Here is a 16,195-nt window from a genome sequence, read left to right as displayed (position 1 = left end):
TATATATAAAATCATCATCATCATCTGCTTCACATCTGTCTTCCATGCTGCATGGGTTTCACAATTTGGTATAGGATCTGATGAGCCAGTGGATTGCATCAAACTCCTATATCTGCTCTGGCATTTCTATGGTTGGATGACCTTCCTAATGCCAACCACTTAACAGAGTGTATTGGGTGCTTGTTTGCATGGCCGTAGTACTAATGAGATTGCCATGTAGATCATAATACTTAAATCTCCTTCAACTGGTGGAGTCACAGTTGGGAAGGGGGTGGTTTTATGCCAGGCATTGAGAGGCAATTGCCACAGGAGTTCAAGGTGAGTAGGGATGAAATTATGTCTTGATTGGCATGTGACATGGATTACAATGAGAGAGGATTATGCAACATCATCAGCTTCATTCTCTCATCCCTTCCTATCTCATTCTAGTGACAGGACGAAGTCAAGACAACCAAAGACAAGTTGAGATGCAGTGGATGGCCACAGTGTCCTTTGTGTCTCACTGTGCCCTGTTTGTGCTCCACAATGCTTGCTGGTCTACCTTCCTACCCATTGAATGAATCTGGTGGTTTCCTCCACACAATCTGTTGGTTCCAGTCTTCAGTAGATAATGCCTAGCTCACCAAATGTTTGCGATGTGGGTGACAAGACCATAACCCACACTGCCTCATATTTTAAGCATCTTAGCAGTGATTCCGAATATTTTAGGCGATATGTTGCCAAATATTTTAGCAACATATGATGGGGATTTGAGATTTACAGTAAAGTTTAACAAACTAGAAGAATACAGCATTTAATGGATATATTTAGGTCAGCCACAAATCAAACCTCTTGATTTCTCAATCAACCAAATTAATGTCTGTGTTCCTTAAAAGGGAGTGCTAATATTTTAGTTCCATCTAAATAGGAGTGAATTTCTATGAGAAAAATACTTATTGTTAGTGGACTATATCAACCTAACAAAAGAAAGGTTAATATATCATTTGGCATCAGATTTTGAAAATTTAGTTAGATTGTAAAGTTAACTGGCATTCCTCATTGATACAAAAGTGTAATTAATTCTAGTCTGCTAGATAGTAGGTACTTACATCTAATACAATGTAATACAATGGTATATTGACTGTTTTAATTTTTTTTTACATATATGCATGTATGTGCTTAGCATAAACATACATTAACATAAAAATGCTTACTTTGAAGCATATGAAAAGATATTGACATACATTAACTAATTTGTCTAGTAACTTAGCAGTTAGTTTATGTTGTTACATAATAAAAGCTTACTTTATATTTAATTCAATTAATATGTTAAAGAAATAAGGGGAAGAGACAGAAATATTGGATGTCAGAGAAATAAAAAGGAGAGAAATAAATAAAGAGAGAATAGAAAGACGGGTAAAAAGAACTCGAACTGTTGTCTAATACTCTATTTCTCAAGTTAAAATACATTAAAGCTGCTTTATGTACATAACATATTCAAAAACAGGTGCATGAAAATCGTGACATGTTTGTGTGTCTATTACATAGGTTTACATATACTAATATCACACTTTGATACTGTGTGGACTGGTTTCCCCATTGACAGGTCTCTGATATTAAATAAAGTGTTAAACACTTATGGTATACAAATTAGTAGCCCTTGTCCTCTGGAACCACTAGATTTGATATGTATATAAACAGATTGACTACTTGTTTCCCTGAAATTGGTCAAGTGACGTTAGACACCTAATGAGACTTCAGTAAGGATCAACAATTGATTAAGGCTGTTCATCACTTTTTTTAGTCTTCAGAAAAATAGGTAAATTTGAGATGTTTGTATATCTGCTATGTAGGTTATATATATGAGTAGAAAACACTCTTCTAATGGAAACAAAAATCAATTACTTTCAATCACAAGTGATGCAAAACACAAGCCAAAGTTATGTCCCTTGTTTCGAAAATGTCATAAGCAACATGCCTATTTATTCATTAATCCACACATGCTTTTGAATATGGAAAAATTATACCAAACTTTAAAAAGCTGAAATCAGTGAAACCAGATCTGGGTCAGTTAAATATGACTTTTTTTCTATACTACAAAATAAAAAAAAACTCTTTTAGCCACAAAGTCAAAAATTTATATACGAAATCCTTTCTCTATACAACAGATTCAGAGCAACATGTAACTCCTTTTTCTCCATTCTCTCTTCCATCCTTCTCACTTATGTTATATTACCAGTATATAGACAGGTGCTTGCAAAGTCTTTCCGAAGTGAGGAATGTGCAACCCAACGTAAGTTAGTGGTTAGTGATTTTGGGTTTGGGATTAGAAGGACTTCTAGAAACAACCAGTCAGGAAAAGAAAGATATAATAATTTGAAGATCCAGTAATATAGTAATTCAAAGATCAGTCAAAAATTTGAAGATGTTCTAGTTGAAGCCTTTTGACACCTAAAATTAATTTAAGTGAATGAGATATTATCTCAGTATTTTGTAAGCCTTCCTTTGGCTAATATTGCAGCTTTCACCCAATTAAGCATGGATTTGATTAAATCATCTATGACAGACTCATCCAAGTTTATCCAGCGGCTTCTCCCAGCTACATAATTGATGTAATTTTTTAATATTCTTGCATGCAACCATCTATTAAATCTTTGAACAACTCATTTCAGAGATTTCATAGTATAAGTTCTTTTCCAAACTTGTATGGTATGAGGGTCCATTTTCTTAAAAACTTTGGTTTTCTTATCAACATTGGGTTAAAAGGGCAAAAGACCTTTTCCCAAATTTTTGACAATATTTTTGAACATATAGATGACTTTCAACAAAGATTAGCTCTGATCTGCCAATCACTCAAATTATTCTCTGTTTAGTGCCTCCAACTTTTAAGCTGTTCTTTCAGCTGTTCCTTGCCAACAACCCAGCTCTCATGTTTTAACTTTTCCTTTTTGCTCCACACCATGATTTCCTGTGATCTCTCTCTCTCTCTCTCTCTCTCTCTCTCTCTCTCTCTCTCTCTCTCTCTCTCTCTCCCCCCTTCTCTCTCTCCTGCAGTAAAGTATGCCTTTTAACTTTTCCGCAATACACCCACCCAATCCCACTCCACCACTATTCCGGAAATCTCTTCTCTTATACCAGAAACCCCTACAAGGCTCCACCTCTGCACTATCACCAGTATGATAAGCATTGCCTCTGTACCAGAAGTCTGTCATAGCTCCCCCTCCACCCACTACCAGCAATTGCATCTGTATTACTACATGTATCGAAAGGTGATGCATTACTTAGTAAATTAACAAACCACCTACTCCTTTCTCTCTGCATACAATGGATTAACCAATAGCTGATTATTTACTTAATTTAAACATTGACTCATTTATGTTTGTTGCAATAACGCTTATATTTACAATGTTTGTATTACACTCACTCTCAATAGGGGAAACAATTTTAACATGATTGAATGATGGTAGATTAAAGCAAGAAAAAACTGATGTGATATGTCTCTTATCAAGCACACATTGAAACCTTCTTTTGAGGTACTGAATACCATGACCCCCCCTCCCCCTTCTCGTGTTTTTTCTGACATCCCTTTCCCAGTTCTCAGAGTTGGCACTGTCAGTGTAGGCACATTGAAAGGTAGGTCTGGTGAGATTGTAGAGCTGCTTGAATGGAGGCGCATTGATGTATGTTGCATCCAAGAAGTAAGGTGGAGAGGAGATTCAGCCAGATTCCTCACAGGCAAGACACATAGGTATAAAATCTTCTGGGAAGGTAACAGTGATGGGGTAGGTGGTGTGGGCATACTTCTTGCAGAGAACTGGGTGAATAAGGTCATAGAGGTAGTCAGAGTGTGCAAAAGAGTACTTAAGCTCACGCTAATTTTGCAGAATAGTACAGCAACAGTTATCTCTGCCTATGACCCCCAAGTGGATCTACCAAATGAACAAAAGGATTGTAGGCTACTTCAAAGACGAACAACAATGATATCATCTCTGTGGCTGAGGATTTCATTGGGAATATTGGGCAGCAGCCTAGTATCTTCCATGGTGTACATGGGGGCCATGGAATTGGTTCCCAAAACGAAGAGGGGACAAAACTACTGGAGTCCTGTAATGTGTATAACCTATTTATCTGCAGCATCAACTTCAGGAAGCCAGAAAGCCACCTTGATAACCTACCAATTAGGTGACCATGCTAGCCAGATCGATTACATTCTCACAGGTTGCTATCAAATACAAAGACCTTCCCTGGTGAAGAATGTGCCCCCCAGCATAGAATAGTCATTAGTGACCATAGACTTCAGGCCAGATTGATGCCAAGAAGCTGACTAATCTGGAAAAGAAGGATTTGGAAGCTTAAGGACACTTTATACGGTCAGAGATTTAGGAACATCCTAATTGAGAAATCTAATGAGAGGGGCAAGGAACTACAGACTTGTGACATAGAGGGCAACTGGGAATTCCTGTGGGACAGCTTGCTGCATGTCATGGACAAAATTTGTGACTGGTGCAAAATCCCATCCGGACCCATGGCAATGTGGTGGTGAAACAATGCTGTAAGACAAGGCCATTAGAGCAAAATAACAGGCCTGGAAGGACTGGAAGTGTGAGGGGTAGCAGGGAACTGTATCAGATAGTGAGAAGGGAAGCTAGGAGACAAGTATATCTAGCCAGGGTAGAAGCAGAAAAGAAGTTTGCCTATGTTCTGTGATGTGAGGACCAGAGACTTAAAGTGTTTCGGATTGCAAGACAGTGTGTGAGAGAAAATCATGATGTCATAAGAGAGAAATGTGTCCGCATGGATGATGGTGCACTTGCATTTAATGATTCCCCCCCAAAAAGAGGCTTGGAGATGTCACTATGAAAGGCTGATAAATGGGGAGAATGAATGGGAGGAGGAAAGTCTGCCAAATCTTAACCCAGCTGAGGGACCAGCTATTCAAATTGACAGTACTTTGGTAGATAAAGAAATTAAGGACATGAAGAAAGGTATAGTCCCCAGTCCATCAAGAATCTCCACTGAGATGCTTCAAATATATGGTGGAGTAGGATATAGTCTAGTCACCTGTATAATTAATCAGGTTGTCCATTAGGGAATCATACCCAACAATTGGTGTAGCAGCATCATAGTCAACTGCTACAAAGGCAGGAATTAAAAAAAAAACTTAAACAGGAATAATTATAGAAACATCAAACTGCTGGACCAGGTGATGAAAGTCACAGAAAGGGTCATAGCACAATTAATTAGGGAGAGAGGTAGTGTAAATGAGATGCAATTCAGATTTTTACCAGGTAGGAGCACAACTGATGCTATATTTCTGGTGAAGTTTCTGCAGGAGAAATATGTAGACAAAAAATAAACCCCTTGTACCTGGCTTTTGTCTACATGAAGAAAGCCTTTGACAGAGTCCTCTACTCCCTTATCTGGTAGAAGCTAGTAATAGATGAGTGGTTGATGAGAGCTTAACAAGCCATGTACAAGTCATACTGTCAGTAAGGTGAAGGTTGGCAACAAATATGGTGAGAAATTCAGAGTACAAGTAGGGTTCACCAAGGATCAGTCCTCACCCCCCTCTTGTTCATCATAGTCCTCCAGGCAATAACAGGAATTTAAGACAGGCTGCCTTTGGGAGCTCCTCTATGCTGATGACCTTGTTTGTTTTTATAGCCAAATCACTACCAGAACTAGAGAAGAAATTTCAGGCATGAAAAGCAAGGTCTAGAATGAAAGAGTTAATCTAGCAAAAATCAAAGTTTTAGTAAGTAGGAGAGCAGACAAATCAGGAGACTCTTCTGGTAAATTGCCTTGCTCAATCTTTAGCATAGGTAGGAATTCCATAAGGTGTATCCAGTGCAAGCTATAGACACATAAGAAGTGCAGCAATATCAGAGGAAGGTTAACAGAGAAAATAGTTTTTGTGTGTGGAAGGTGCACAGGTACAATTAAGATAAAAAATGTACAGAAAATAGACTCCATCAAATGCCAGGGAAAGAAACTAGAAGTAGTTGATAGCTTCCATTACCTAGGTGACCAAGTCAGTAGTGGAGGTGGATGCTTCAAGAGCATAGCTGCTGGAATAAGAATAGACTGGGCAAAGTTCTGAGAGCTCCTACCTCCATTGGTAACAAAAGGCCTCTCTCTGTCAGAGTGAAAAGCAGATTGTACGATGCCTGTGTGCTAAAAGCCATGCTACATGGCAGTGAGACATGGGCTGTGACTGTCAAGGACATGTAAAGGCTTAAAAGAAATGCAGTTAGTATGCTTCACTGTACATGTACAACAGAGTGTGAGTGTCTTTAGTGAAAAGTTGGGCATAAGAGGCATCAGATGTGGTGTGCAAGAGAGACAACTGCATTGGTATGGCCATGTGATATGGACAAGGACAGCTGTGTAAAGAAGTGCTGATTTATAACTGTGGAGGGAACCCTATGGAAGAGGTAGACCCAGGTAGACAAGGAATGAGGTGATGAAGCATGATCTTCGAATGCTGGGCCTCATGGAAACAATGACAAGTGACCAAGACCTTTGGTGATATACTGTGCTTGAGAAGACCGTGCAAGCCAAGTGAAATCACAGTCATGGCTAATGCCAGTGTCATGTATCTGGCACGTAAAAAGCACCCTTTGAATGTTGAGTGATAAACTGCGCTTGAGAAGACCTATCAAGCCAAGTGAAATCATAGTCATGGCCAATACCAGTATTGCATATCTGGCATTTAGAACGTACCCTTCTAACTTTGGGCCTCATGGAGGCAATGACAAGTGACCGAGACCTTTGGCAATATACTGTGCTTGAGAAGACCTGTCACGCTGAGTGAGATCGTAGTCATGGCCAATGCTGGTGTTCTGTAACTGACACCCATGCCAGTGGCACATAAAAGGCAGCCACTACATTCTTGGAGGGATTGGCATTAGGAAGGTCATCCAGCTGTAGAAACCATGTCAAATCAGATTGAAACCTGGTGCAGTTCCCCAGCTTATTAGTTTTCAGTCAAACCTTCCAACCCATGCCAGCATGGAAAACAGACGTTAAATGATGATGATGATAACATATTTTGTATGAATTGGAATTTGCAGAATTTGCTTTTACCAGACCACATTGATGACCAAACTCTTCTTCCTTGTAACAGAACTCTTTAAACCAGTTGAACTTGCTGGTCTTATTAGCTTTTGAAACTATTGACTGTTCTCTTGCAACTCTTAGTTCATGTCCAAGATCATTTAATAACATTCTTATGCAATATGCAACTTATCCATAGAATTTACAACCTCTCATTTTCTCTTGGCTTATTCTTGACCTACCTCAGAAACCGTATGCAGCCTCCCAAGTCTCTTCTTCACTTAGTAATGTCATTCAACCTCTCATCTATTTTATTCATTGTTTGATTATTAATACTGAAAAATTGAGCTATTTCTTGACTGGGCCTCCTACAGTGATTTGCTTGTGTGTGAATTCATCAATATCTTTTTTATCAATAGTTTTCATTGTTTCATCAAATAAAAGATACAATAAATCTCAGAACACAATATAATATACATATATATAACTTCAAAAAAGAGAAAACATTAGATTAAGACAGAAAATAAAAATAAAAATCCATAAGTGTCCAAAGGCCAATTGTATAAATCAATAAAACGTCAGTTTTCTCTTTTCTTTTTCAAAGACGTCTGGATATTCTTAACAGATGTTCTAAAGTCCAGATAGATACAACCAGAAGTAAAACTGTAAGTAGTAAAATTTTAAATCATATTGTCATTTTTTTTTGTTCCATTCCTTTTCTTTTTTGTGTGGGTGGGGAGTGGGGCTCTTGTTTTGTGTAGTTTATTATAGTTATTCTTGTTATTTTATTCATTTATTATTCTCACCACCACCACCACCACTACTTTTGTCTTCATCTCTAAGGTATCTGTTTGTAATTTGACAGATTTCGTGGTTAATGATTCGATAACACATGTGCACACAATTCTTGTAATAAACTTATTTCATCATATTTCCTTCAGAGTTGATAAACTAATTAATAGTAAATAAATGTGTATCTCTGCTGTTTTTATTTATCCAATTCATCTATTCATCTACCCATCTATCCTACCAGCCAACCAGACATCTATCTATATATGATTACCATACATTTTGTGTGACTGGAATTGTCTCAGTTTAGCAACAAGGTCCAGGCATCTCAGCCAATTCTTTTGAAATCTGTAAAGATTTTAATTTTTATCATTCTATTCTGGTTTGATTGAAAATATGCAATGCATTGAAACTACTTAGTCTTTCTAGCATAGTTCCTGCAGCAGGAACCTGACCAGATCTAAAGCTAAAGCTTCAACTTCACTCATGCAAAACTACAATTTTCAGAATTTTTCTTTAAATTGAAGACAAAAACAAAAGAGAATAGATGGCTACAGAAAAACTAAATGACATCTAGAAAAACCAGATGGCCCCTACAAAAAACAAGATGGTCCCTACAAAAACCAGATGTCTCCTAGAAAATCTAGATGAACCCAGTTAGTGACAAGGACTTTTTCAGTCTAGGAAAAACAACATATTTACATGAGAATTGGACACTTGCAAAATTCAACTCAACTCTTAGAAATGTGAAGACACAGGCCTAACTCATCGTAAGGTAAATACCACCATGACTGATATCCAAACTACAGTGGAGAAGGCTAGCCACTGAAATTGGTTAAAAAGAGACAATGAGCGTTGGCTAGAGAAATATTTAGCTTTATTTAATAACCAGTTGATCTAGCAAGCGGGGCCTCATATGAGTGAGGGGGGCTCGTGTGCATTGATGCCGTCAAGAGGTAGGCGCGCATTCTCTCCTGATGACCCCATACACTTGCTGGCTTCCGGTATGTGGAGTTCTCGACTGGTAACACTTGCATGTGCGAATTGTTTGCAAGACAACATGAGAATCGGCGACTGCAGAACTTGCACAATTCAACTCAACTCTTAGATAACTCATTAAAATTGTTACCCTTTTGTTACCATATTTGTTTTGAGATGCTCTGTGTTTCTTTCGCTTATTTTAAATATAACAAAGAATTTAGTAAAATAACTTAGTTAGCATTAAGCTAGTGTTAGAAGCATAAATTGTGACTAAGGTTTGGCAGAAGATTTTAATTTAAAACTTATGAAAGCAGGACATTTCTCCTACAGAGCCAGAGCCAGTTTCAGCTGAGTTGGTGATGAAAGAGTTAAGTATCACATAAAAGGCACCACTAACAACTATCTGAGACTTAATCTCTTACTTACACTCTCTGTTTTTGTCTTTTACCATTTACTTTCTCTCAATCAAGTGAAAATAGCTACATGGAACTAATGGATTTTTTTTGATAAAAAGCTCAAATATTCTTTTCACACACGTGCACTGACATAATCTCTCTCTCTCTCTCTCTCTTTCTCTCTCTCTCTTTCTCTCTCTCTCTCTCTCTCTCTCTCTCTCTCTCTCTCTCTCTCTCTCTCTCTCTCTCTCTCTCTCTCTCTCTCTCTCTCTCTCTCTTCTCACTCACACACACAAATTTATGGGAACATACATTTGCTCACCTCTGAATATTCCCTTGTTTTGCATTGCATGTGTGCACTCACCATCATCACCACATACTGAAATGTAAGCATGTGGTCTTCAGGACTAAGTAACAATGAACTTATTTTCTTTGCTTCATGAATAAACAATTCAGTACATTATATTTTATTGGTGATGTGAACTACAGACTTTATTTGTTATTGACTGTGTGAATTTGTCCTGAGTCATCACATCCCGGTTTTCATGCCAGTGAATTAACCAATTTTGATATATATCTCATATTTCACTTAACTTGGACATTTTGTACTTATTTGTGTTGATCCTGATTCATAAAAAAAAATATATATTTTGACACTGCTAGGAAGAACATGTACATTTGCGAAAGAACTCAAAACTAGAAAGGAAAAATTTAAATGACCTCCAAAACAACTTTGACATTTCAGTTGAAGAAGCTAATAAAGGCAATGCTGATGTTGTCATCGGTACAAATTTTTATAAAGAAATTGTACTTAAAATGTTAGAAAATAATAGTGTAAAAAAGGTAGACAACTATAGACATGCAAAAACTTTAAAACCATCTCCTAAAATACCATCAAAATACTATCTTCAGATGATTTGAAACTAAGGCTAATTATTGCAGGTCTTTCCTGTGAAATACACAGTTAGTAATTGAAGTCCTACTTAAAACATGTACAGTATTTTGTGAGATGATCTAGATATATTTAATCACCAATAACAGTGAGCCAAAATGCAATTATTGTTTCCTTTGATGTTGTTAATTTATACATTAATTTTTCCCATGACTATAAAAACATTGCAATTAAAGATTAGTTTGATGCATACTAGTTTAAGTTACCAGAATGCATTGAAAGACTTCATTATTCACTAGCTTAGATTCATATTAACAAACAGTTATTTCTTATTCAGTGATGCAATATAATGATATCAGGAACTCTGATGGGTACTAAAGTTGCCCCAACTTATGCAAATTTAGTGATGTTTAGAATGACAGGATGTGAAAAGAAGATACTGCTTTTAATCCAGGGATGTATAGTAGATGTGCTTTTCTGTCTTCTCTCTGCTTGCATAAGCAAAATGTCTGAAAGTAGTTGTTTCTTCTAATCAAAACCCAACATGAATTTTATATTGTAGTGTATGCCATTAATATGATTTTTTTAATTCCGTAAATTTATTAAGATTATGTATAAAATGAAACTATCATTTAGAACAGTGGTCTCTGACCTTTTTTATACCACAGACTAGTTTCATGTCAGACACTCTTTCAGCAGACCGATAGTGACACATATGTGTAATTTAAGTACATTTCAATAAAGAGCAATTTATGAAAGGGAAGAAAAAAAGTATAATCTTTTGACTCCGTGTCTGGGCTCCAGCCTGACCACACACTTGCGTTCTTAGTTTCCCCGAACTAATATCTATTGCATTATCATCACATCAATATCAACTCACCATAATGTAGAATCAGTGGGAGCCCTGAGCTTGTTTTCCTGCAACTAGACAGTCCCATTTGGGAGTCAATGACACTCTAAGTGTTCCTTATGTCTAGTCTACTTCATAATTTTGTTTTGGTTATTGTCACTGCAGAAAACCCTGCTTATTTCTTTGTGGCCCGGTGGGTGGTGGGCCTATGGTCTAGAATATCTTTTCCAGTTGTCTTTTAAATTTGTGTAAAATGTGTTTCCACAAGAAGAAAATGCATGATGAATATCTACAAATATTTGGAAGCACATTTTATGCATATTTAAAAATTTTTATTCTTCTCTTTTCTTTCTTCACATTGTATTTTATTTCTGGTGTTTTAATGTCTCTTTTCTTAATGCACCTTCTTTAAGGAGCAGTACTTTAACCCACCTCCTATCTCAAGCTCTTGATGTTCTCTTCTCTCCATCTTTTCCACCAAGTCTGTCTGTTCTCAATTTACCTGTCTTGTATAGATTATTTACCATCAGAAGAGAAGTAAGTAGCACATATCCTATAGTATTGTAAAATTCTTTGTGTATTTTTATTCTTTATCATCATTCTGTCAGGCTCTCTGAAGATTTTATTTCATTTCATTCAAGTCAGTCTATCTAACTCAGCACTTTTTTCATTGTGATAATTTAGCACTTGCAATACCTTTATCTTCACCATTATCTTCCAGTGGGTTTTATATTTCCTATTTAATTTCTTAAAATTTCAGGTTCAATAGCTAGCCATAATGCTTTAAAGAGCTTGTGTGCACTACAAGTTTCTGTTTTGTCACTGTGAACATGCCTATTCTTGTTCTAAATAGCTAAAATTCTTTATCCCTACTCTTTCTTATTCAATTCATTAAGTAGAATTTCAAAACTTGCTTGTTCAGGTGGTTTTAACTGGTTTCTGTGATGTTTCTAGCTTCATTAATATCCTCCTCTTATATAGTTATTTAATATTTTCTTTTACCTAAACAAGGGATTTCATTAGCAGTATTAGGATAAGGACCAGTGAAGATCTTCCCTTGCATTATTGTAACACACTTGCACAGAAACAAAGGGAAAAAGAGTGTATGTAATAATCACAGGAGAACAAGTTTGTTATGCATAACAGTTGACTTGATTTTTGCCCTTAGGCAAGTTAAAGAGAAAGCACATGAGCAAAATACTGAATTGTACATAATCTTTGTTAACTTGATCAAACCCATTCATATGGGGAATCATGAGACACTTTGGAAAATTTTATCCCAAACAAAGCCTGGGACAGAACATACTCAAGATTCAAATGTGATGATTGACAATAAGCCACTCAAATAGGTCAGATCATTTAAATATCTTGGAAGTACAATAAACTGTAAGAGTAATCTTGATAACAAAATCAGAATATCTAAGGCATCAAGTGCTTTTGGAAAAATTTCTCATCATTTATGGGATGTTGATGTTAGTTTAAAAACTAAAATAAGTGAATACAAATCTTTTGAGCCCACTTTTGTACAGGGCAGAAGCATGGACTCTCTACTACAGACATAAAGAAACTTGGAACCTTTCCTATGTACTGTCTGTGCAATATCTGCGACATAAAATTCTGTCAAGAATTCAGTGCAGATGGGCAAAACATGTCGTTCAAATGCAAGATAATTACATTCAAAAATTCTTTTGTATGGCCAACAAATACAGAAATTCCACAGTAAAGGAAAATTCCCTCCTTAGGTATAAGGATAAGTTGAAACAACCACTAAAATTCTTATATCTTAGGAAAGTTATTACCTGGATTGATCTGAGTGGTGTAAAATGTGTCACAATGCATCTAAACAATTAGAGTTAAAGAAACAGAACAATAAAAGAATTATATCCTGCAATAATAGACACATTTGTCCAATCCCAATCAAAATCAAAATCTCATTGTCCCCTTTGTGACTTCATAGCAAAATCCATACTTGGACTCAAATTACATTCACATATCCATCACAAATAGATCTAACTTCTTTTATTTTTAAAACTTTCCTTTTTTTTTTAATCCTTACCTTCAAAAATTCATACATTGAAATTAATGGGAGTGACCATTTTTATTATTAAATTCAGGTGGAAAGCTGGCGGAACCATTAACATACCAGGCAAAATGCTTAGCAGCATTTTGTCCATCCTTACATTCTGCCGAGATTGACTTTGCCTTTCATCCTTTGAGGATCAATAACATAAGAACCAGTTTGAACACTGGGGTCAATGTAATTGACTTATGACCTCCCTCAGAATTCCTAGCCTTATGCCAAAATGCGAAAACATTATTATTATTATTAAAGTAATGATTTGGCAGAATTGTTAGCAAGCCAGATAAAATGCTTTTATCCATCTTTACATTTCTAGTTCAAATTCTGCAGTGGTCATCTTTGCCTTTTGTCCTTTTGGTATCATTGAAATGAGTACCAGTAAGTACTGGGGGGGTCAATGTAATTTACTAGCCCCGTCACAAAATTTCAGTCCCTGTGTGTATAGAAGAAAGGATTATAATAACAACAACTACTACTACTACTACTACTACTACTACTATTACTATTTACTTTTAACCTGCATGTTTGTTACGATCACTTGCCGAGACACAGTCAGCGTCCTAGGGTGAGTGAAGGATGAGAGATATTACAGTATGACGGAAAGCTTTGGGAGGGCAAGTGGCAGGGGCAGTAGCGAAATATCTTGTAATACAATACATAATTGATAGGGTTTTTCTAAGGATGTGGACAGTACTTGTCAGCACAATCTTTTGGATTTCTCTGAGACATGGTTTTCCTGGGATGTCATCTAAATATTTCTGACATCCCTTTCTTATTATACCAAAGGCACCACAATAACAGGAACAGTTCTCACTTTAGGGTACCACATTTTTTGTATTTCAATTTCCAGGTCCTTATATTTGCTTCATTTATCAAATTCCTTTATTGATATATTTTTATCAGTGGGAACACTTACATCTATTAGACTACAAGTATTTTCTTCTCTATCTTTAATGACTATGTCTGGTTGATTAGCCTGGATTGTTCTGTTGGTGTTGACTGGAAAATCCCAAAGGATAGTGACATTTTTACCTTCAATGACTGGCTCAGGATGATGTTCATACCAGGAAGCAGGAGAGTTGATTTTGTAGTGTTGACATATTTTCCAATGTAGATACTGTCCTATCCTATCAAGGCAATTTCTGTATTTGTTTGGTGTCAGCATAGGACATCCTGAGACAAGATGGTCCATTGTTTCCTCAAATATATCACAGAATCTGCATTTAGGGTCAGAACCGTGTTGATGAATGATAGCCTGGTAGTTTTTCATGAGCAAGCTTTGGTCTTGTGCCGCCAACACAAAACCTTCAGTGTCTGCTTTCAGTCCTGAGCTTCTCAGCCACTGATAGATTGTTGCTTGGTCTACATCAGCATTTCGGCTTCAAAGTATACACTGTTCATGCAGAGGCTTCTGGCTCCACCACTCCTCAATTTGTTTCTGCCTGTTCTTTTTTGCAATCTGTTTGATTTGTTTCGTTTTTTTCATGGAAGTAGTTTCAGGTTCTTCATCTAATTCAGGGTTAATGCCAAGTTCCCATGCGAATTTGCAAGCTTCCTTGACAATAGAATGTGATTTTTTGCTGCTTTCATGTTTGCACACAAGCCACAGCATCCAGTCCTCTGTACTAGATAAGTACTTGTTCATTGCTATTGTGGAGGTCTTATAACATAGTTCTACTTGCATCATTCTTCTACCCCCATTACTTCTAGGTAGGTACAGATGATCAACGTCTGCTTTTGGGTGGTGCATGTTCTTAGATGTTAATAGTTTTCTTGTCTTCCTGTCCAGGCATTGGAGGTCTGTAAGATTCCAGTTAATTATGTCAAAACTGTATTGGAAGTGCCAGGGTGTTAATGGCTTCAATACAATTTTTGGAGTTGAGTTCAGTTTTTAGTATGAGTCTTACTCTCCTGTAATACTCCTTTCTTATTTTTTCCTTCATAATAGCATGTTGTATACTGTCTCCTTTGTTTATCCCTGGGTATTTATAGCTTCCTTGTGAGTCAAGCTCCTTGATGGTAGTGTTGGTATCTAATTTAATAGAAGCTATTTGCTTGGGTTTTCCTTTTACAAAAGTTGCTTTAGCACACTTATCAAGGCCGAAATTCATCCTGATGTCATTGCTGAACTCTTTAACAGTTGTTAACAGTCCTACTAGCTCTTCATCATTTCTAGTAAACAGCTTCAGATCGTCCATATAAAACAGATGATTTATAATATTATACATTTTGAACCCATACTTGGTGTTACTCAGTTCGTGTGAGAGTGAGATCAGTGTCATGCAAAAGAGTAATGAGGAGAGGGAGTCACCTTGAAAGATGCCTCATTTGATATTGCGGCTCATCTCATTACTATGGTTTAGAAGGAGACATGTATTCCACTTGGGTATGCTACCTAGTAAGAACTTGGAGACTACAGGAGAGATCTTGTATATCTCAAGGGCTTTGAGTAGCTAATTATGTGCAACACTATCAAACACTTTCCTGTAGTCTATCCATGACATACTCAGGTTATTCTTATTGCTCCAGCAATTCTCTACAATCATTTTATTTATGAGTAATTGATCTTTGCATCCATAAGAATTCCTTTTACAACCTTTTTGAGGTAGTGGAAGGATAGAGTTCTGTTCCAGGAAAGTGTATATTCTTTCAGTTAGTATGGCTATGAAGATCTTGTAGGTGGTGTTGGGTTATGTAATTGGTTGGTAGTACTTTGGATTTTTCATGTCTTCAGTTGTTGGTAGACGGTATATTGTTCCTTCAGTCAGCCAGACAGGTATTTGCTCTGGGTTTTGGATGACATCAGTTAGGGATGCAACAAAATTTTTGGTGTACTTCTGTCAAACAATTCAGCCGGTTCAGTCCTGGGGTTCTCCATTTGTGATATCTCCTAATATAATAATGAGCGTTGTGTTTTTATATATTTCCGTGTGTGTGTGTATATATATAAACAATTACAGCGTGGAAGGTGTTTATAAGCCATTTAAAAACACACAAAATCTGTTAAATTCACTCTAACATTTAAATTTAATTTGTCAAAATGTTTTCGTCGCTTTGAAACCACGACCTGTTCACTGACAAAATTCTGTGCAGCATCCGAAGTGAATCTAATGGTTTTTGTGTGTTTTTAAATGGCTTATAAACTCCTTCTACACTGCAGTTGAAATTGTTTC

At 36.6% G+C, this 16,195-nt stretch overlaps 1 protein-coding gene across 3 annotated transcripts in view; it reads left to right on the top strand.

Moving 5' to 3' along the window:
* Positions 1–16,195, top strand: part of LOC106880368 (rho GTPase-activating protein 7) — a 216,516-nt gene that overhangs the window by 111,006 nt on the left and 89,315 nt on the right. For all 3 annotated transcript variants that reach the window (XM_052972397.1, XM_052972398.1, XM_052972399.1), the window contains exon 4: positions 7,640–7,700. In XM_052972397.1, coding sequence (XP_052828357.1) covers positions 7,640–7,700 — 61 coding nt within the window. The remainder of the gene's footprint in view (positions 1–7,639; positions 7,701–16,195) is intronic.

This window comes from Octopus bimaculoides, chromosome 13, assembly GCF_001194135.2.
Source record: "Octopus bimaculoides isolate UCB-OBI-ISO-001 chromosome 13, ASM119413v2, whole genome shotgun sequence".
Taxonomy (NCBI): Eukaryota; Metazoa; Mollusca; class Cephalopoda; order Octopoda; family Octopodidae; genus Octopus; species Octopus bimaculoides.
The sequence above is the reverse complement of the archived record's forward strand: the minus strand, read 5'-3'. Positions and strand labels throughout refer to the sequence as shown.